We start from the raw sequence: 21,923 nt of genomic DNA, 5'->3' as shown, positions 1-21,923 counted from the left end.
ATTTAAAACTTGTTATTACAATGTTCTTGATAGCATGCTTTTTGAAATTTCAAAGCAGGGGTTCTCTACATAGACATAATTCTGTGTTCATGATTTTTATGCTTTGCCCTCAAAATCTTGTTATAATCTATGCTGCCTCTCAAATACTCTGAATTCTATTGAATGTAAAGCAATGGGAATATGTGCATTGCTGATACTATTTATTATTATATTGTCAGCATGACAAGGGAATATTCTGATACAGTGAAAACTTCTGGTATCATATTTTCTAAAAAAAAGAAGAGCAATTTTCAAATATTAACCAACTACAGTTTATGGGAGACTCACAAATTAAGAAGGGAACTGTGTTGCATTTTAATATAAATAAGAGTAAAATACATGACGAGGAATTAGTAATCACTCTGGAGTTGCTTTATCCCAGACATCACATAACAACCTCCTTGGGTAGAATATGTAACAATACCCCACCATACTAGGCTGAGCATCAGTCAACAAATTATTTATAAATAAACTAATATGTTTCTTGAACCACTGAAACAGCAAAACTATTAGCCAGTCTATAATCAAGATAATAGCACCTATAAGACATGAGAATAATAGAAATAGTCTTAGGTCAAGGGGAAAATGGAGGGAAAAAAAAATAGAAGACACTTGATTCATTTCTATTTAAATGCATTTGAAAACATGAATAAAAGACACAGTTTTGTAGGCTATAATATATATTATATAAAAAACTAAGTCCAGCCAAGACAGAAACTCTAAGAAGATTAATTACCATGGAAGAAATTGAGAAAGTTGTAAAAGGGTATCCCTCTCCTTACAAAATCAAGCCAAGCCAAAACCAAAATCCAACTCACTAGAACTAGATAATTTCAAAGGTGTATTATATTATTGCCTCAAGAAATAGAAAACTTCAGTGTTACTTAAATTGTTTTAGGGCAGAGAGAGAAGGAAAACTATTGATTGCTTTTATGACACCAGTATAACTTTGAACAAACCAAAACAATGCCCCCATCTCCCAAACTTGTGACAGATCTCATTTACTAATGTTGATGCAAAATTACACATAAATAAATAGAATTGAGGGATGTGTTATATGCATAATACATTTTATTCTAGAAATGAAAGGATAGTTCAATACTAATAAATTTCTTAATGTAATTCATTCACAATGATAATTCAAAGGAGAAAATAATGATCATAACCATAGATGCCTTTTTGGGTTTTTGATAACATTCATTATCCAATTTTGATAAAGATTCCTAATGAAATCAGAATTGAAGGGTACTTCCTTAACATGATAAATAAAGTCAACGTTGTGTTTGTGTAAAATGAGACAGTTTTCATATAAGCCAGGGATAAGAATTTCTATAATCATCTTTGTTAACTAACAATGTTCAAGAAATAACAGATGTATTAAATAAGACAAAGCAGAGGTATGCAAAGAGGAAAGGAGGAGGCACAGTGATTGTTATTTGTAGGTAGTATGATTATATGCTCCCATATCCTATGAGATGAACTGAAATAAATATAAGAAACATGAAGATAACTCGGGGTAAATAACTGACTATAAAATTAATATTCAAGAGTAAAACTCCATGGGGTAAGGAGATATGTGACAAATAAAGGGCAGATTTATGTGGACACATATTTATTTATTTATCTATTTTTATCTGTCACCCTCCAAAGGAATGCCAACTGCATGGAAAAAAGGATGTGACTTTGTATACTGCTCTACCTCCAGTCCCCCCAAAATGCCTAGTACATAGTGGGCACTCAAGAAATATTTGTTGAAAGAAGGGATGGATCTATAAGAGATTTATTCTTTTGTGTAGAGATAGATGTGCAAAGATACATTGCTTTTTAATAACAGATAAAAATGGAAAGCAACTGTAATATCCATTAGTGGTGATTAAATAGCTATCAAAAATAATGAGGTGTATTTCTGAATATATAAAGCCCTCTACAATAAATTGTTAAGTTAAAAAAAAGCAAGACACTAGTCCATAATACAAGTCTCAACACATTTAAAAGGACTGAAATCATATAAAATATATTATCCTCCAAGTAGAAATCATTAGAATCAACAGAAAACTGGGAAATCCTAAATGTTTAAAAAATAAACAACATGTTTCTAAGTAACCTATGGTTTATAAAATAAATCACAAAGGAAATAAGAAGATTTCTTGAGCTGAATACAGAAAACACAAAATATAAAAATTTATGGAATTCAGCTAATGAAGTGCTTACAGTGAAATTTACAGCTTTAAATAATTTTATTAGAGAGAATGAGAGTCATTAAGCTTTCACCTCAGGGTGACAGAAAAGGCAAAGTAAATCAAAGATAAAATAAATAGAACAACAACAACAACAAAAGTAGAACAGAGAAAGTTAAAGATCAGAGTGGAAATAATTGAACTAGAAAATAGAAAAACATTGAATCCAAAAATTAGAATAGACCTAAACTGATAAAATAAATTTAATTAGTAATTAAAAATCTTCTGGGTAAAAACCCAGACTAGATGTCTTCACTGGTGAATTCTATCCAAACTTTTAAGGGGGAAATAATATTAATACTACACAAACTCAGAGAACAGAGGGAAAGGCCAACATTATCCTGAAAAAAAAAAAAAAAAGGCAGACAAAAGAAAATTGCAGAAAATCTCCTATCCGTAGGTTCAAAGATTCTTAATAAAACACAAGCAAACACAATCTAGCAACATACAAAAAGAATTATGCACCATAATCAAATGGGGTTATCCCAGGAATGATAAATTAGTTTAAGATTTAAATAATCATAGAGTGTATAGCACTTTATTAATGAAGAACAATACTACATGATCATCTCAATAGTTGTGGAAAAAATATTTGGTGAAAGTCAAGACATGTTGATTATTAAGATTCTCAATAATTTACGAATAGAAGATTGGAATTTTCTCAACCTGATAAAGGGCATATGTCGAGATGCACCCCACAGGCCTACAAGTCCGTTGCTTACCCAGCTTTAAGACCTAGGAAACAAACAGGAGTCAGCAACAGAGACACCAATGGTTTAATGGACTGCAGAGTTTACGTCTAAAGCAAGATTCTAGAGATATCTAGGGCTCCCTGGTGGCTCAGATTGTAAAGAATTTCCTGCAATGCGGGAGAGCTGGGTTTGATTCCTTGGTTGGGAAGATCTCCTGGAGAAGGGAACGGCTACCCAAACCAGTATTATGGCCTGGAGAATTCCATGGACTGTATAGTCCATGGGGTCGCAAAGAGTCGGACACAACTGAGTGACTTTCACTCAGAGAGATATCCCACTGTGTGTGGTTGATGGCAGGCAGTCTTTACTCTCGGAGGAGTGGGGAGGAGATGAGGTTACCATTTACAGGAGTGGGTTCACTAGTTACCAGGGAAACCAGCAGAGGGGCATGACCCTCACCACCCCTTCGATAAGAATAATCACCAGCTGGGGCCTCGGGCAAGTACAGAGGAAGGTCAGTCATGTATATAGGGTTTAGGTGAAGCAGGCAATGCTCGGGTGAAGGATAGACAGAGAACAAGAGAATAGTCCTCTTGAGTGCTCTGACCACACAAAATATAAAAACTACATTTAAAAAAAAACTTAATGGTGAAAAGCAAATGCCCTATCACTAAAATCAGAAGTGAGGTAAGGATGTGTGTATGGGTCAGTTGCTCAGTCGTGTCCGACTCTTTGCAACCCCATGGACTGTTGCCCGCCAGGCTTCTCTGTCCATGGAATTCTCCAGGCAAGAATACTGGAGTGGGTTGCCATGCCCTTCTCTAGAGGATCTTCCAAACCCAGGAATTGAACTTGGGTCTCCTGCATTGCAGGCAGATTCTTTATCATTTGAGCTACCTAGGAAGTCCCCCCACTCTTTTTCTTTTTACTGAGGTAAGGATGTCCTCTCATAGTTATTTCTATTCAACATCATACTGGAAGTTCTAGCTAGTGTAGCAAGTCACAGAGAAAAAACTTGAAGACATAAAATTGTAAAGAAGAAAATAAAGATTTGGGGCTTTCCTGGTGGCTCAGACGGTAAAGTGTCTGCCTGCAGTGTGGGAGACCCGGGTTCTGTCCCTGGGTTGGGGAGATCCCTTGGGGAAGGAAATGGCAACCCACTCCAGTACTCTTGCCTGGAAAATCCCATGGACTGAGGAGCCTGGTAGGCTACAGTCCATGGGGTCGCAAACAGTCGGACACGACTGAGCGACTTCACTCATTTCACTCACTAGGTGACATAATAACTATGTAGAAAATTTGATGGAATTTACAAAAAGAAAAAGCCCAGAACTAAAGTGAGTGTAATAGGGTTACAGTGTCCAAGATCAAAACAAAATATATGTTTCTATACATTAACAATAAACAATCTGAAAATGACACTGAGAAAATAATTTCATTCACATTAATTTCAAGAAGAATAAAACAGGTAGGAATAAGTTTAACAAAAGAAGTACAGATACATACATTAAGGACTACAAACCATTGTAAGAGAAATTCAAGGAGATTCAAATAAATGAAGAGATATACCACATTTATGAATGAAGAGATTCACTGGCAATTCTTCAAAAATTGTTCTACAGATTCAACGCAACATCAGGATCTCAGCAGGTCTTTTATTAAAAAAAAAAAAAATTTAAAAAGTTGAACTTAAAATTTATATGGAAATGCAAAGGGTCTAGAATAACCAAAATAATTTTGAAAAAGGGGGCAGAAGTTGGAGGACTCATACTGCTTGATTTTAAGACTATATATAAAGCTAGTCTAGACAGTGTGGTATGCCCATGGGGATAGACATATAGATCAATGAAATAGAATAGAGCCTAGAAATAAATCACATTTATGTCAATTCATTTTTGACAAAAGTGCCAAGGAAATCCAAAGGGAAAGGACAGTTTTTTTTTTTTTTTTAATTTAAACAAATAGTGCTAGAACAATTGGAAATCTATAGATAGCAAAATGCACTTAGATATTACCTTATTCTATGCTCAAAAATTATCTTGAAATGGTTTACAGGTTTAAATGTAAGAGCTAAAACTACAAAAGTTCTAGAAGAAAGCAGGGAAAACTTTGTGATCTTGGATTACACAAAGATTTCTTAGATCTAACACAAAAGAAAGATTCATAGAAGAAAATAACGATAAATTGGATTTCATCAAAAAAACTTTTGTGCTTCAAAAGGAAGCATTAAGAAAATGAAAAAACAAGCCACAGACTAGGAGAAAATATCTGCAAATCATTCATCTTTGAAAAGACATGTAATCAGAGTGTAAAACTTTTTTTACAACTTTTTTTTTACAACTTAATACAAAGACAGCTCAAGAAATATACAAATGAGCAAAATGTTGAATAGGCATGTCACCAAAGAAGATAATTAATGTTAATAAACATATGAAAACATACCATGGTAAACATATGAAAAAATTAGAGGAATATAAATTAAAATCAGAAAACACATCATTATACCTAAAGAAGGCTATAATCAAAATGACTAACTACACCAAACATGAGCAACAATGGGCAGAATGTAAACCTTACACATTGGTAGTGGGAATGTAAAATGGTATAGCCATTTGGGAAAACATTCTGGCTATTTCTGAATACTTTAAATATATACTTATCATATAACCCAACAGACCCCTAGGTATTTACTCAATAAAAGAGAAAATATATGCACTCACAAATACTTATATGTAAGTGTTCACAACAGTGTTATTTATAAATGCCAAACTTGAAAATAACTCAAATGTCCATCTACTGGTGAACAGATTTTTTAAAAATGTATACCCATAAAATGTACTACTCAGGAATAAGAAGAAACAAACTATTCATATTCTTTTCCCTACATGGGTAGATCGCAACAGTGTTATGTTAAATAAAAACTACAGTCTGTAAGATTCCACATACAAAAATTTCTAGAAAAGCAAAACTATCCAGAAAGCATATTAGTGATTATCTAGGGGCTGAGGGAACTGGGATGATGGATGTTCTAAGAATTATGGTGACTGCTGCACAGCTAAATCACTATAGCAAAACCTACTGAAATATGTACTTACATTAATAACTGAGGCTTCCTAGTGGTGCAGTGGCAAAGAATCCACTTGCCAAAGCACGAGATGCAACAGACATGGGCTCAATTCCTGGACTGGGAAAATCCCCTGGAGTAGGAAATGGCAACCCACTCTGGCATTGTTGGCTGGGCAATTACATGGACAGAGGAACCTGGAGGACTCCAATTCATGGGGTCTCAGAGCTGGACTGAGATCACTCAGAGTTGGTCTCAACAGCACTCAGACAACTCACAACTCAGGGTTGACTGAGCCACTGAGCACACACATAATTGGTGAATTCTATGGTATGTAAATAATACCACAATGATGTTCATTAAAAAATAAAATACACCTTAATAATCAAGCTATTCAGAGCCAGACATGTGTATGTATAATAAATATCATTCCATTTATGTTAAACACACTACATATATTAACATACATGTTAGTTAAGACCACAAAATTTTTGGAAGTGTGTATATATAAACGATATGGTTACCTCTAGGAAGAGGACTAAAATCCTGGAAAAAAAATTACTTTTCATTATATACCTTCTGACACTATTTGTTTGAGAAAGTAAACCACATAACCACTTTATAAATAAAAAATCCTAGTAAATAATTTAAAACAGTTGATGATCCTGATATAAAGACCTAGGTGCATGAATTTGCTCTTGAAAATTTATGCTTATCTGAGTGAGGCTATAAGCACTTATGAGTAGCCTATGGTAAGACAAAGTGATTTTCATCATAAAACATGTTAGTTCCTATTAATTCCAGACAGCTGAGTTCAAACAGTAGGAATCTGAGGAAAACATGAGAGGTTTTTTGACCAGAAGTACTTTATACATCACAGGGTACTACATTCTGCAATTCTACACTAGCCACAAAATAAAAACAAATTCCTCATCCCAAACACAAACAAAATGTAAACAAAACTTTGAACACTTGATTTCTATATTCATCTGCAAAAATACTCAATCACTATACTGTACTGCTCAGTGAGTAAAGAATCCACCTGCAATACAGGAGACACACAAGACACAGGTTCAATCTCCCCAGGCTGGGCAGATCCTCTGGAGGAGGGCATGGCAACCTGCTCCAGTATTCTTGCCTGGAGAATCCCACGGACAGAGGAGCCTGGTGGGCTACAGTCCAAAGGGTTGCAAAGAGTCGGACACAGCTGACTGCACACTCCCCACACACCCCCCGCCACACACACACTGTACATCTGAAGCTAAGACAGTAATGCAAGTCAACTATGTCTCAATTAAAAAAAAAGAAAAACACAAAGTAAACTTTGAATACGTGCGGATTAAATGGAGATGCTGGAGAGTAGAGGAAAAGAATGAACAAGAATAGGGTGGTCTGCTGACAGCTGGCACACAGATACGTTTTCAGTAAAGGTATAAACAGCACTAATATGAGTATATATTATGCATGCATGCTAAGCTTAAGTTGTGTCCAACTCTTTGTGACCCCACAGACTGTAGTCCGCCAGGCTCCTCTGACCATGGGGATTCTCCAGGCAAGAATACTTAGTTGGTTGCCTTGCCCTCCTCCAGGGGGTCTTCCCAACCCAAGGGATGAACCCGCTTTGCTTATGTTTCCTGCATTGGCAGGCAGTTTCTTTACCACTAGCGCCAGCTGGGAAGCCCAAACATTTATTATATATATGGGCATATATATATATATATATATCTCTATGAAAAAATGATATCAGAATACTTATTTCTACTATATCATGCCTTTTAAAAAGGTATTACACACAAAAATGTGTCCAGACTTATTTCTATGACTCATACAGAGGATATTGCAGTGATTTTCAGCTATACAATTTGATATCAAGAATCTGTCTCAAAGATTTAATTTTGATTGCACATTGTAAAATTATGGCTTTTTATTTTTTTTTAAATTGTGGCTTTTTAATTAAGGGTATTTGTTTTAATCTTAAGCAGTGGAAAATCAAAATATACTGTCAATATTGAATTATCACGTTTCAAGTGCTATTTTGTAATAATGCTTTAAGGTCATATTTAAGACTTTTGCTATCATATTAATTTCTGTTTTTAAGATAGGAACATAGTAGTTTGTACTCTATATCTATTTGTGAAATACTATGCCTAGTATTTCATATTCATTTTTACACAAAAATCAATAATGTAAATACCGGGAAACACCTGCAGAAAGGGCAGAAAACACCATAAAAGGTGCTTCTTTAAGCTTTGACTGCTTTCATTTGCATTTCAGACTGTCAGGCCTTCCTGCTGCTTTTAATGCTTTGAATAGACAGTCACATATGTTTGCCACATGTGTGCTCTTCACGCAAGAGTTCCTCCCAGTACTGCCCCTCCTGACCCACTCCTGCTGTAGCTCTGGTGGTAATCTAGAGACAACAGACATTTAATGAGCACCTATTGTGGGCCATTTCATTAAGAACAGTACCATAAGCATAGGTAGTGTTATCATCAGAATGTAACAGATGAGGCATCTCAGACTCATGGACTGCGTGTCTTAAGTCCCCAAATTGGTAAATAGAAAACCAGGACTTGCTGAAACCCCTTTATTTATACTGTTTTCAAGTACCCTCTCTGTCTCTGACCCTCCCCTCCTTTTTCTTCCTAGTTTCACTGATAATCAAGAGCAGAGGAGCAGAGACATGAAGGAGGTGCCCTCCGCTTAGCCCCACTCCCTCCCCACAGAGCAGGGGCAAGGGAAGACACCTCCAGGGCTCAGAGCTCCTAGCACAGTCCTCGCTGCTTCCAGTTCCACACTTCACGTGGGACACCCAGCTCAGAACTTCAGCCCCAACCCTGTTCCATAACTTTCTTCCCAGGTCACAGAAGGTGCTAAGGTAAGTATTGATGAAGTGCTCCTGTAAGTACCGGAGGAGTGTCCTGAGCAACCCTATTCACCACTCTGAAAAGATTTTTCTATTTGGACACCGTTCCCATTGGTCCTTATGGGGATTATCAACACTGTATTTGAGCTTGGAAGGAGTTCAACCAGCTTCTACCTGTTAGCATGCATGCCTATGGACAATTCAGAGCCTTGTTTCCTTGAGAAAAATCAAGTTTCTTACTTTAGTCAATGGAAACTAGTCTGAAGCTCCACAACTGATACGTTAATGAAGTTTTGGAATATAACCTATTCACACTCGGGGATTCAATTCACAGTTCACAGCAATACACACACACACATACACACACACACACACGCACACACAGGCCCCACTTTACAGCTTGCGGGACCTCAGTTCCTTGACCAAGGACTGAACCTGTACCCTTAGTGAAAGCTTGGAGTTTTAACCAGTGGACTGCTAGGGAATTCTCCATAGCAGTAGATGTTTGTAAGACTGAAAGCACTATTTTTATTGTGTTTAATATAAAATAGGAGAAATGTTCTCAAAATTCAAAAGCATAGCTTCCTGGACTCATATTTTTCTCTATTACTCTTACCTTCAACTTTTACAGTATGATTTCACAGGCTTGTGGTTGCCAAAGGCAAGGGGTGGGGAAGAAAATGGCTGGGGATTTGGGATTAGCAGACAAACTATTATATACAGAAAGGATAAATAACGAGGTCCTACTGTATAGCACATGGAACTATATTCAATATCCTGTGATAAAGCATAATGGAAAGGAACATGAAAAGGAATACACATATAAAACTGAATCACTGCTTTACAGCAGAAATCAATACATTATAAATCAACTACATTCAATAAAAAGTTAAAATGTACAATTTCATTCAACCCCAAAGAAACTTCCATTTTTTCAATATTATTATAAAGGTTCTATAATTTCACCTGTATACTGATTGCTAAGCCAGTGTTTATCTTACCTCCTCGATGAATAATCAAAGAAGTCTCGCTTCCAATGGGACAGTCCTTAAGTATATCCACTACTTCCGTATGGCTCAGGTTCTGTACATTCTGCTGGTTGATCTCAATAATGAGGTCGCCTTCACACAGGCCAGGGCATCCCTGAATGTCAAGTATTTGTTTCACCCGCTGTCCTGTAGGACTGTCTGCAATGGTGAAGCCAAAGCCCTGGGCACCTTTCACAATGGTTAAGGTCATAAGTTCAGCTTGGGTGGCCCCAGATGAAGCCATAGATACATTGTCGTCATGGACAGGTGGTGGATACGTGCCATCTAGCTGACCATCAGCTGGCATTGAGTGCAAAGTATGAGGTGGCCGATCTGTTATATCCGGAACTGACTGTGAGGTCCGAGAAATGTATTCCAAATATGTTTCATAGTTATGTCTTCCATTGACCATCACTGGAGGTGGCCTCTCCATTATTGCAAGGGGTGGCACCATGCTGTTAGCAGGATCTTCAGGATCAAAGGGCAAAGGGTAGCCACGACACAATACCAAGTTGACACTCTGACCAATAGGAACAGACTGGAAAAGTTTGACTACATCTGCATGAGTGTGTCCAAGGACACAAACTTCGTTAATATAGACAATGACATCACCTGCAAGGGAAAAAAAGAAAGAGATTGACAACATGAGGTAAGTTCAATTAACATTGACATAGAGAAATGGAATTATTTGTGAGACTAGTGAAAGAGGTGCTCTGTTTCTTAGTAAGCAGTGAGAAAATCAATTAGAATAGTATCTAAATTCCCTGTAAGTGAGTCAAGGTTACAATAGGTCTGACAACAAATATAGTGAGCAAATGCTGAAAAAAAATGCTATTTGGTTATTCCTGAAGTTCAGAAACAACTTCATATACAGGAATAAATCTACAGAAACGTTTAGAAGAATGTGTACCTTGAAGAAGGACACATTCTTTGTTTCTTTTTCATCTTCATTTTCAGTGCAATTCAGTTAACAGAATTTTCAAGTTACTGAGAAGTGGTAGAAACAAGTTTCAGATGATAAAGCCCAGTATTTGGGTTTTTGAGCATCATTTTACTGAGTCAGTGGTCTTTTTTTCCCCACTTATTTTACTCTCCTATAGTAAACTGCAACTGCAAAGGTTCCATGTGAACACAGATAGATGTCTAGGGCATAGATTTTGGGCTCAGGAATCTGGCTCCATATCCCAGCTCTACTACTTAGCAGATCTGTGCTAAGATCTGGGCAGGTGACTTACCTGCTTTGAGCCACTGTTGTAAAGTTGTTGTGAGGATGAAGTGAGATGATGCAGAAAAAGGGCTTGGTGCAATGCCTGACACACAGGGAGTGGTCAATAAGTGTGGACCATTATTAACATTATTGTTGCTAAAATAAGATGGGGCTTCCCTGGTAGCTCAGCTGGTAAAGAATTTGCCTGCAATGCAGGACACCTTGGTTAGATTCCTGGGTTAGGAAGATCTGCTGGAGAAAGGAACAGCTACCCACTCTAGTATTCTTGGCCTTTCCTGGTGGCTCAGATGGTAAAGAATCCACCCGCAATACGGGAGGCCTGCGTTCAGTCCCTGGGTTGGGATGATCCCCTGGAGAAGGGAATAGCTACCCACTCCAGTATTCTGGCCTGGAGAATTCCATGGACTGTATAGATCATGGGGTAGCAAAGAGTAGGACACTACGAAGCAACTTTCACTTTCACTTTCAAAATAAGATGAAGAGGATTTCAGAGTCTGGTCTAAAAAAGGAAGCTGCCATAGATTCAACCTCTGATCTCAGATAAATTGATATTTCTATAGACCTTTTAAAAAAAGGCATTTGTCTTTTCATTCCAATGAATTTTTAATATTTTATTTGGCTGTGCCATGTCGCTTGTGGCATCTTAGTTCCCTGACCAGGGATTGAACCCAGGCCCTCAGCAGTGAAAGTGTGGAGTCTTAACCATGTGACAGCCAAGGAATCTCCCCCAATGAATTTAATCATGAAGTTACTGAAGACCACTGGTCAGAATGTAACTTTATGATATTAAAATTGTCCTGAATGTAAACATTGTTAAAAACAATTCAATCATGTATAAATAATAATTTTATTTTTGGAGCACTGTTCTACAATGGATTGGTATTTTTATCCTCAAAAAAGATAACATTTGAGAAATGAACTTGCACACTGAGACTGTGTCTGATGATGCTGAAGAGTACGTGAGATATGAAAAGACATATTTTCACAGAATGTCAAGTGGCTAATTCAACAGATATCAGTTTATCAGGATAATTCTGAAATGGGTAGTATAAATGGCTAGGAATCTCATTCTGAGACATCATTGCCCATCAAAACTGAAAATATCAAAAATAAAAAAAAAAAGGTGAACTTTCAGAGTTAAATACTTTTTGGCTTCTCTCAGCTATCTGATATAAAATGATTTCTCCACTAAATACATTGTGTGTGTGTTAGTTGCTCAGTCACATAGGACTCTTTGTGACCCCATATACTGTATCCTGCCAGGCTCCTCTATCCATGGGGATTCTCCAGGCAAGAACACAGGAGTGGGTTGCCATTTCCTTTTCCAGAGGATCTTCCTAATCCAGGGATCGAACCTGGGATTCCTTCATTGTAGGCGAATTCTTTACCATTTGAACCACCAGGGAAGCCCAAAACACATTTTAAAAATAAGTAATTCTATGAATAGAACAGTCAGGAAAATGCCCTTAACTATATACACTCAGTTAACAGTTACCAAATACTACAGAATTGCTTGAAAGTGTTAAAAAATACAGAGACAGAAAAGGATAACCAATCAAACAAAGCAAAATAGTTTTTTCAGTGATCCAGTTTAGGTCTGACTTTGGAAAATGTCACAGACCATATGACTGGTCAGATGGAACTTCATTCTTCAGCTACATCTATCAGAGAAGGTACTGAGGTCATGACTGGGACACTGGGCCATGACTTAGGACTGAACTGAGATGGACATTCACTCTCTGCTGCTATGACTTCTCAACAGACTGGAGCCATTGAGGATGCTTTGGCATCATTTTACACTGGTTAGGGCCATCCTAGAGTCCCAGAGATGTATTTGAACCAGATATTTTTTTCATCTTCTCCTGTCTCTTCTATTTTTAAAGCTGTTATATATATTTACACACTGAAAGTTGAAAGAATATAAATACTTCTGCACTATCATCCAGCTTAATGATGAGAACATCGCTCATATTAGTTGAAGACCCCCTCGGTGGCCTCTTTTTCCACTTGCCTTTCCTTACTGCCCTTTTAAAAGATAACCATTGTCCCGCATTTGAGGTTTGTTATTCACACATCTTTATATTTTTATGCTATATGTAGGTACCCATAAAAAATATCCCTACATAATGTTTAATCTCTAGAGCAGGGGGCCATGAGGAGATACCCCACATCCAAGGTCAGGAGCAGAGGGCTGTGAGGAGATACACCACGTCCAAGGTCAGGAGCGGGGGCTGTGAGGAGATACACCACGTCCAAGGTCAGGAGCGGGGGCTGTGAGGAGATACCCCACATCCAAGATCAGGAGAGGGGGCTGTGAGGAGATACCTCACATCCAAGATCAGGAGTGGGGGCTGTGAGGAGATACCCCACATCCAAGGTCAGGAGCGGGGGCTGTGAGGAGATACCTCACATCCAAGATCAGGAGTGGGGGCTGTGAGGAGATACCCCACATCCAAGATCAGGAGAGGGGGCTGTGAGGAGATACCCCACGTCCAAGGTCAGGAGCAGGGGGCTATGAGGAGATACACCACGTCCAAGGTCAGAGAAACCTGAGTAGGACATTAGGCACTGAGAGACGGCATCAGAGGGCAGACAGACAGAAACCACAATCACAGACAACTAGCTAATCTGATCACATGGACCACAGCCTGGTCTAACTCAATGAAGCTATGAGCCATGCCATGTAGGGCCACCCAAAACAGATAGGACATGGTGGACAGTTCTGACAAAGTATGGTCCACTGGATAAGGGATGGCAAACCACTTCAGTGTTCTTGCCTTGAGAACCCCATGAACAGTATGATAAGGGAAAAAGATAGGACACTGAAAGATGAACTCCCCAGCTCAGTAGGTGCCCAACATGCTACCGGAGATCAGTGGAGAAATAACTTCAGAAAGAATGAAGAGATGGAGCCAAAGCAAAAACAACACCCAGTTGTGGATGGGACTATTGATGGAAGCAAGGTCCAATGCTGTGAAGAGCAATATTGCATAGGAACCTGGAATGTTAGGTCCATGAATCAAGGCAAATTGGAAGTGGTCAAACAGGGGATGGTAAGAGTGAACGTCGACATTTTAGGAAATCAGCGAACTAAAATGGACTGGAATGGGTGAATTTAACTCAGATGACTATCATATCTACTACTGTGGGCAAGAATCCCTTAGAAGAAATGGAGTAGCCATCATAGTCAACAAAGGAGTCCGAAATGCAGTATTGGATGGAATCTCAAAAATGACAGAATAATCTCTGTTTGTTTCCAAGGCGAACCATTCAATATCACGGTAATCCAAGTCTATAACCCCACCGGTAATGCTGAAGAAGCTGAAGTTGAACGGTTCTATGAAGACCTACAAGACCTTCTACACTAATACCCCAAAAGGATGCCCTTTTTATTATAGGGGACTGGAATGCAAAAGTAGGAAGTCAAGAAACACCTGGAGTAACAGGCAAATTTGGCCTTAGAGTACAGAATGAAGCAGGGCAAAGGCTAATAGAGTTCTGCCAAGAGAATACACTGATCATAGCAAACACTCTCTTCCAACAACACAAGAGAATACTCTACACATGGACATCACCAGATGGTCAACACCAAAATCAGACTGATTATATTCTTTGCAGCCAACAATGGAGAAGCTCTATACAGTCAGCAAAAACAAGACTGGGAGCTGACTGTGGCTCAGAGCATGAACTTCTTATTGCCAAATGCAGGCTTAAATTGAAGAAAGTAGGGAAAACCACTAGACCATTCAGGTATGACCTAAATCAAATCCCTTATGATTATACAATGGAAGTGGGAAATAGATTTAAGGGACAAGATTTAAGGGACTAGATCAGGCACTAGAGTGCCTGATGAACTATGGACAGAGGTTCATGACATTGTACAGGAGACAGGGATCAAGGCCATCCTCAAGAAAAAGAAATTCAAAAAACCAAAATGGCTCTCTGAGGAGGCCTTACAAATAGCTGTGGAAAGAAGAGAAGTGAAAAACAAAGGAGAAAAGGAAAGTTACACCAATTTGAATGCAGAGTTCCAAAGAATAGCAAGGAGAGATAAGAAAACCTTCCTCAATGGCCAGTGCAATGATAGGCTCAATAAAGGACAGAAACGGTATGGACCTAACAGAAGCAGATGATATTAAGAAGAGGTGGCAAGAATACATAGAAGAACTGTACAAAAAAGATCTTCATGACCCAGATGATCACAACGATGTGATCACTCACCTAGAGCCAGACATCCTGGAATGTGAAGTCAAGTGGGCCTTAGAAAGCATCACTATGAACAAAGCTAGTGGAGGTAATGGAATTCCAGTAGAGCTATTTCAAATCCTAAAAGATGATGCTGTGAAAGTGCTACATTCAATATGCCAGCAAATTTGGAAAACTCAGTATTGGCCACAGGACTGGAAAAGGTCAGTTTTCATTCCAATCCCAAAGAAAGGTGATGCCAAAGAATGCTCAAACTACCACACAATTGCACTCATCTCACACGCTAGTAAAGTACTGCTCAAAATTCTCCAAGCCAGGCTTCAGCAATACGTGAACCGTGAACTTCCAGATGTTCCAGATGGCTTTAGAAAAGGCAGAGGAACCAGAGATCAAATTGTCAACATCCGCTGAATCATCAAAAAAGCAAGAGAGTTCCAGAAAAACATCTATTTCTGCTTTATTGACTATGACAAAGCCTTTGACTGTGTAGATGACAATAAACTGTGGAAAATTCTGAAAGAGATGGGAATACCAGACCACCTGACCTGCCCTTTGAAAAATCTATACGCAGGTCAGGAAGCAACAGTTAGAACTGGACTTGGGCCAACAGACTGGTTCCAAATAGGAAAAGGAGTACATCAAGGCTGGATATTGTCACCCTGCTTATTTAACTTATATGCAGAGTACGTCATGAGAAACGCTGGGCTGGAGGAAGCACAAGCTGGAATCAAGATTGCCAGGAGAAATATCAATAACCTCAGATATACAGATGGCACCACCCTTATGGCAGAAAGTGAAGAAGAACTAAAGAGCCTCGTGATGAAAGTGAAAGAGGAGAGTGGAAAAAGTTGGCTTAAAGCTCATCATTCAGAAAACTAAGATGATGGCATCTGGTCCCATCCCTTCATGGCAAATAGATGGGGAAACAGTGGCAGACTTTATTTTTTTGGGGTTCCAAAATCACTGCAGATGGTGACTTTAGCCATGAAATTAAAAGATGCTTACTCCTTGGAAGGAAAGTTATGATCAACCAAGACAGCATATTAAAAAGCCAGAGACATTACTTTGTCAACAAAGGTCCATCTAGTCAAAGCTATGGTTTTTCCAGTAGTCATGTGTGGATGTCAGAATTGGATTATAAAGAAAGCTGAGCATCAAAGAATTGATGCTGCTAAACTGTGGTGTTGGAGAAGATTCTTGAGAGTCCCTTGGACTGCAAGGAGATCCAACCGGTCCATCCTAAAGGAGATCAGTCCTGGTTGTTCATTCGAAGGACTGATGTTGAAAGTGAAACTCCAATACTTTGGCCACCTGATGTGAAGAACTGACTCATTGGAAAATACCGTAATGCTGGAAAAAACTGAAGGTGGGAGGAGAAGGGGACGATAGAGGATGTATGGTTGAATGGCATCACTGACTCGATGGACATGAGTTTAGGCAAACTCTGGGAGTTGGTGATGGACAGGGAGGCCTGGTGTGCTGTGCCGCAGTCCATGGGGTCACAGTCGGACACGACTGAGCAACTGAACTGAACTGAACTGAGTATCCACCCAAGTATGTTTTTGCATATTTTAAACCTTTTTAAAATGGTATACAATATTGTAAAGTAATTAGCCTCCAACTAATAAAAATAAATGAAAAAAAATTCCAAACATTAGCAGATGCAAACTATTAAAAAAAATGGTATACATATTAATACTATATTATATTCCTCAAAATGTATTTTTGATATTTCTTTTGATATATTTACCTCTAGCTCAATTCTCTTTGTAATATAATCTCTATTGGGTGACTGGACTTTCCTGGTGGCTCAGATGGTAAAGCATCTGTCTGCAATGCAGGAGACCTGGGTTCGATCCCTGGGTTGGGAAGATCCCCTGGAGAAGGAAATGGCAACCCACTCCAGTATTCTTGCCTAGAAAATCCCTTGGAAGGAGGAGCTTGGTACAGGCTACATCATTATTTATTAATGTCTATCCATTCTTATGTTAATGGACAGTTGGATTCTTGAGAATTTTTGGTTATTAAAGAAAACTCTGCTATGAACTTCTTTTCATGGCCTTTGTGCACAGCTGGGAGAGTTTTCATCAGGTATCTACCTGGCATAGAATTGTGAGCATGGGCCACGTGCATCTTCAACTTTGTTAGCAACGGGAAATGGCTGACAAATTAGATCAAGCTGGTTTACACTCCCCTCAGTAGTGTATCAGAATTTTCATTGCTCCCCATCTGATACAATGCTTGCCATTCTCAGATTCTTAATTTTCGATAATTTAATGAGTGTGATCATGGCTTTAATTTGCATTTCCCAGATTGCTTGTGGGAGTGAGCATCTTTTCATATGTTTATTGGCTATTTGGGTTTCCTCTTTAGTACCCCTCCTTTCCCCATTTTTCCTATTGGGTTAGTCATCTGTTTTTAGATGACCACATTGACCATTTTCTTCCCACCTCCATTCTTGACCAACATCTTTTGTAGGTTTGGGAGGCTACATGGTATAAGCAGACATGACACAGAATAGAGAACCAAAGTCTTTGGACTGCTTCCCCACTCCATCACTTACTAGCTATGTGACTTTCAAAACCAACTTAAATCTTCAGTGACTCAGATTCTTCAGAAGTAATGAGGAACAATAATCATAGCAACTTAGTGTGCTACGGGAAATAAGAAATGAGATCATACAGGTGAAAGTGTTTGTAAGCTGTAAATTGTTATGCAAAGGATAATTGCTATCTCAGGAATTATTACCTGTCCTTGGTTATATCTGTTTATAAAATCAGGACAGTCCCACCAAGATATTCCCACCACAGTCATAATTAAGGTGGCTATGAATGTCTAAATGGGCAAGGCAAAGGCAGGATAGTAACAAATGCTGTTCTCTAAGGCTCTCCCTAACTGTAATCACAGTTAAACTCCCCAGCCTCCACGTTGCTTTCTTCTTCCCACAACTATGCCAGAAAGTCAGAGAAAAAAAAAGAACTAAGGGTAATATTCTAAGCTCTCACAGTTCCCTGCCAAGTCTAAAGAGTAGCTACTTGAATTATAGTGATTAATGTTATCTATTTTTGAGTTTTAATGTGATCTTGCTATTTAGAAATAGAATGAGAACTACTTGTGGTTCTTAGTGAGACTGCCTTCTAAAATTTATGGATATTTTCCACTCAGAGCAATTTTTCAAGTCATCAAGCAAAGCGAGTGCTCAACAACCCTGCAACAATATCTTTATGGAGCTACCAGAAGATTTCTAAATATAAAAGATCAGTGGTCAGTTATCACATCTAATAACCTGACACTACTTAACTGCTCATTAAAAAAGTAAATGGATGCCTAGATATGGTGTCACGCCAAAGCTGTTGTTGATGGAGATGTAAGCAAACCTTGCTTACTCAAATAGAACTGATTGGGTAATATTTATAGATCATGCTGTATGAATATCATTTACATGTTGTGAAATAAAAATATGAGCCACCTGGTATGTGCCTTCTGACGATGCCATGCTAAGTCCTGAGACTGACTGGGCTTACGAGCGCAGACATGGTCATCATTAGGAAAACTGGCTCGAGATCTAACCTTGTTGGCCTACTTAAATGGGAGAATTGAAGAAGAGTCACTTGTTTGCTCCATCTCTCAATTTATTCTTTTATAAAATGAGAATTAAAATATCTCCTTCATTTCCTCTTTCACAGGACTACTGTGAGAATGAGATCATGCTTGTGAAAATACTTTTAATTTTACCAAAGGAAAGTTCTCCATAAAAATACGATGATGTATTTCTTTTGAGAGCCAAGCACACATTTTCATCGCCATATTGCCTGTGAGGTTAACTCTGTTCTATGTGGCCATTCGCTTCAGGCCCTATTGAGGCCAGATGGCTTCAGGGTTATTGCCTTCAGGTCTGTCGGTCGATTTTGGTGTGACTAATGAGCTTGGTGTCCCCAGCAGGGCTGGTCTCATAATGTCCTGATTCCCAGTTATGGGATTTCAAAGTGAAACTGAAGGAGAGTGAGGCTGATGAAGCGGGAAGTTTAAACTGCTGGCCTCTATGAGAAAATGTTCTAAGATAATTGGTTTCTTTCTTAGTCATGGAAATCAAAATACAATATTGGCAATCTCTTGGGTACTTCATCATTTTGGATAAAATAGAGCACTGTTTGTAAAGCACTGCTTAAAATGGAGATATTTTTATACCTCTTTTCTCTGCTCCCACATTCTTTGAGTCACTGTGGCTAAAGAATCTTCCTTTTCAGCTGCTCTCACTTAGCACCTGGTGTCTGTCTCCCTTCACCACCACCTTGGACCAGACTAGAATAATTCATTTCACGCTCCATTCTCATCCTACAGTCTCCTCTATTAACTTCAAATCACTCAATCTTCAGACCCACTGTTTAACACTCTTTACCACTAGTCTTTCTGATTTATTTTTGTATTCACCCCCCGATGAATTACCTTTTTGGGGAAGCTGGGATTGTTACTGTTCACAATTCATAACTTGATAACTTGTCTGTTAGTTGAATCCTGCTATTCTTCTACCCTTAAGTGCACGTCTTTTCTCAGTATAATTTCAACCAGATAATTCATTTCTTTCCTGACTTTTTCAAAGAAATCCTTCATTATTCCTACAAAGATTGCTCCTGTGACTACAAACTCTTCTCAGACTTTATTCCTTTGTGAGAGTTTTCTACCTGTTCCAAGTTTTTTTCCCATAAAATATACAGAGTATCATTACTATACTGAGAACTCTTTAGGTATTCAATAAGAATAAAGGATAGACAGGCTTAGAAAAACACTGGAATGGATTTCACTCACTCATTGCCTTTAAGCGTTTCTAACTTGCTTTTGCCAAGTCATATGAAAAAAGAAAGTGAAAGTCACTCAGTTGTGTCTGACACTTTGTGATCCCATGGACTATACGGTCCATGGAATTCTCCAGGTCAGAATACTGGAGTGGGTAGCCTTTCCCTTCTCCGGGGGATCTTCCCATCCCAGGGATCGAACTCACATCTCCCACATTGCAGGCAGATTCTTTACCCACTGAGCCACAAGTGAAGTCCAAGAATATGGAGTGGGTAGCCTTTCCCTTCTCCAGCGGATCTTCCCGACCCAGTAATTGAACCAGGGTCTCCTGCATTGCAGGTGGATTCTTTACCACCTGAGCTACCAGGGAAGCCAAGTCATATAGATTTTTGTTAAAAGAAAAATAATTCTCACTGACTACTCCCATCCCACCAATTACATGTACTCTACATTGAAAAATGACTGTTTCTTGGTTTTCTTTCCAGCTAATACAATTTGACTAATTCTTCTCCTTTCTGAAGCTTATTTTAGTTTCTGTTTTTATAATAATAATATATAATTGTATTATACTAGGTAATTTTATTATAATGTTGAATATTCATTTTCCCTCTATTCTACAACTTCCACAAAGATTATAAATTTTGACATGTATTTTTGGGAGTCTGCTACTCACCACTTTAATTAAATTGAAAATAACTGTTCTTGATAAAATGTATTCCCTTAAGTGAAGTACGGTGCTATGTCAGACAGACAAACAGAGTTGAAGCCAGGTCTCTGGGTTGCTCTTTGAAGAAGTAATTCATCAGTTTCCTCATCTACAAAATGGGAGAACAATAGCTGTTCTACCTACCTTACAGCAAAGAGATGTCTGTGAAAGTGTTCTGTAAATTACTATGATACCACATATATAAATATACATATTAAAATTTTTAAACAAATGACTGATAAAGATTATAAATTAAGAATATCTTAAGAATGGGAAAGAATAAATAGTTCAAATCTTTAAAAAGAAACGGCTGGATTTTATTCAATTATTTGGTAGTTTGCTTGGAGAAATCTGAGAGGACAGATAAAGTTCATCTTTGTAGCTGAATATGATTTCACAAGAAGGAAGACCAGTGCCTCATGAAAGCATCCTGAGATTCCTCATTTCCTTCTAGAATGTAGGTACAATGTAGTTAGGGCAGAAGGGTCAGAAGGCACATGTGAAGTGAGGCTGCAGCTGTGGTGGTGGTAGGTGGGACTTAGAACATCCACACTTCAGGGTCTTGACATATTCTCAACTATGTCAGAAAGTGAGAAGGGTCTGATGATAAGCACCCACCAAATAAATGATCTCTTGCCTTTCTCAGTTTTCCAGATGAATCTGTTAACAGAGTTCTATGCTTCTTATTGCCCCAAAGGTTTCCTTACACCTAAATCTAATTTCTTTTGTTAAAGATCACTATTTCCTCAATTTCCATTCTCATGGAAGCATCATTGCTTCAGAATAATTTAAAATGGTTTCTTGAATTCCCAAATGGTCTCTTTAGGGTACTAGTTATAAAAACAGCCATGAATTGGAGGAGATTCTGTCTTAGATGTTCCAGAACTAACCATTGTCTATTGATTCTAAACATCTGTCTTATAGACAGCATTATTGCAGACAACACCAAATTGTGCAGAAATGCAAATACTTGTTATGGAAGGTATAAGAGACAGGACAAAAGTCTTCATCAGAAGAATCTGAATTTGTTAATTCTTATGTGCTACCTTATAAATGACACTGT

General features: G+C 38.3%; 1 protein-coding gene across 3 annotated transcripts in view; it reads right to left on the bottom strand.

Annotated features, from left to right (window-relative positions):
- The window catches only part of MAGI2 (membrane associated guanylate kinase, WW and PDZ domain containing 2), a 1,418,975-nt gene that overhangs the window by 230,337 nt on the left and 1,166,715 nt on the right, over window positions 1–21,923 (bottom strand). For all 3 annotated transcript variants that reach the window (XM_061165155.1, XM_061165157.1, XM_061165156.1), the window contains exon 10: window positions 9,900–10,538. In XM_061165155.1, coding sequence (XP_061021138.1) covers window positions 9,900–10,538 — 639 coding nt within the window. The remainder of the gene's footprint in view (window positions 1–9,899; window positions 10,539–21,923) is intronic.

The sequence above is a fragment of the Dama dama genome, chromosome 18, assembly GCF_033118175.1.
Source record: "Dama dama isolate Ldn47 chromosome 18, ASM3311817v1, whole genome shotgun sequence".
NCBI lineage: Eukaryota > Metazoa > Chordata > Mammalia > Artiodactyla > Cervidae > Dama > Dama dama.
This window is presented reverse-complemented; position numbering and strand designations above follow the sequence as displayed.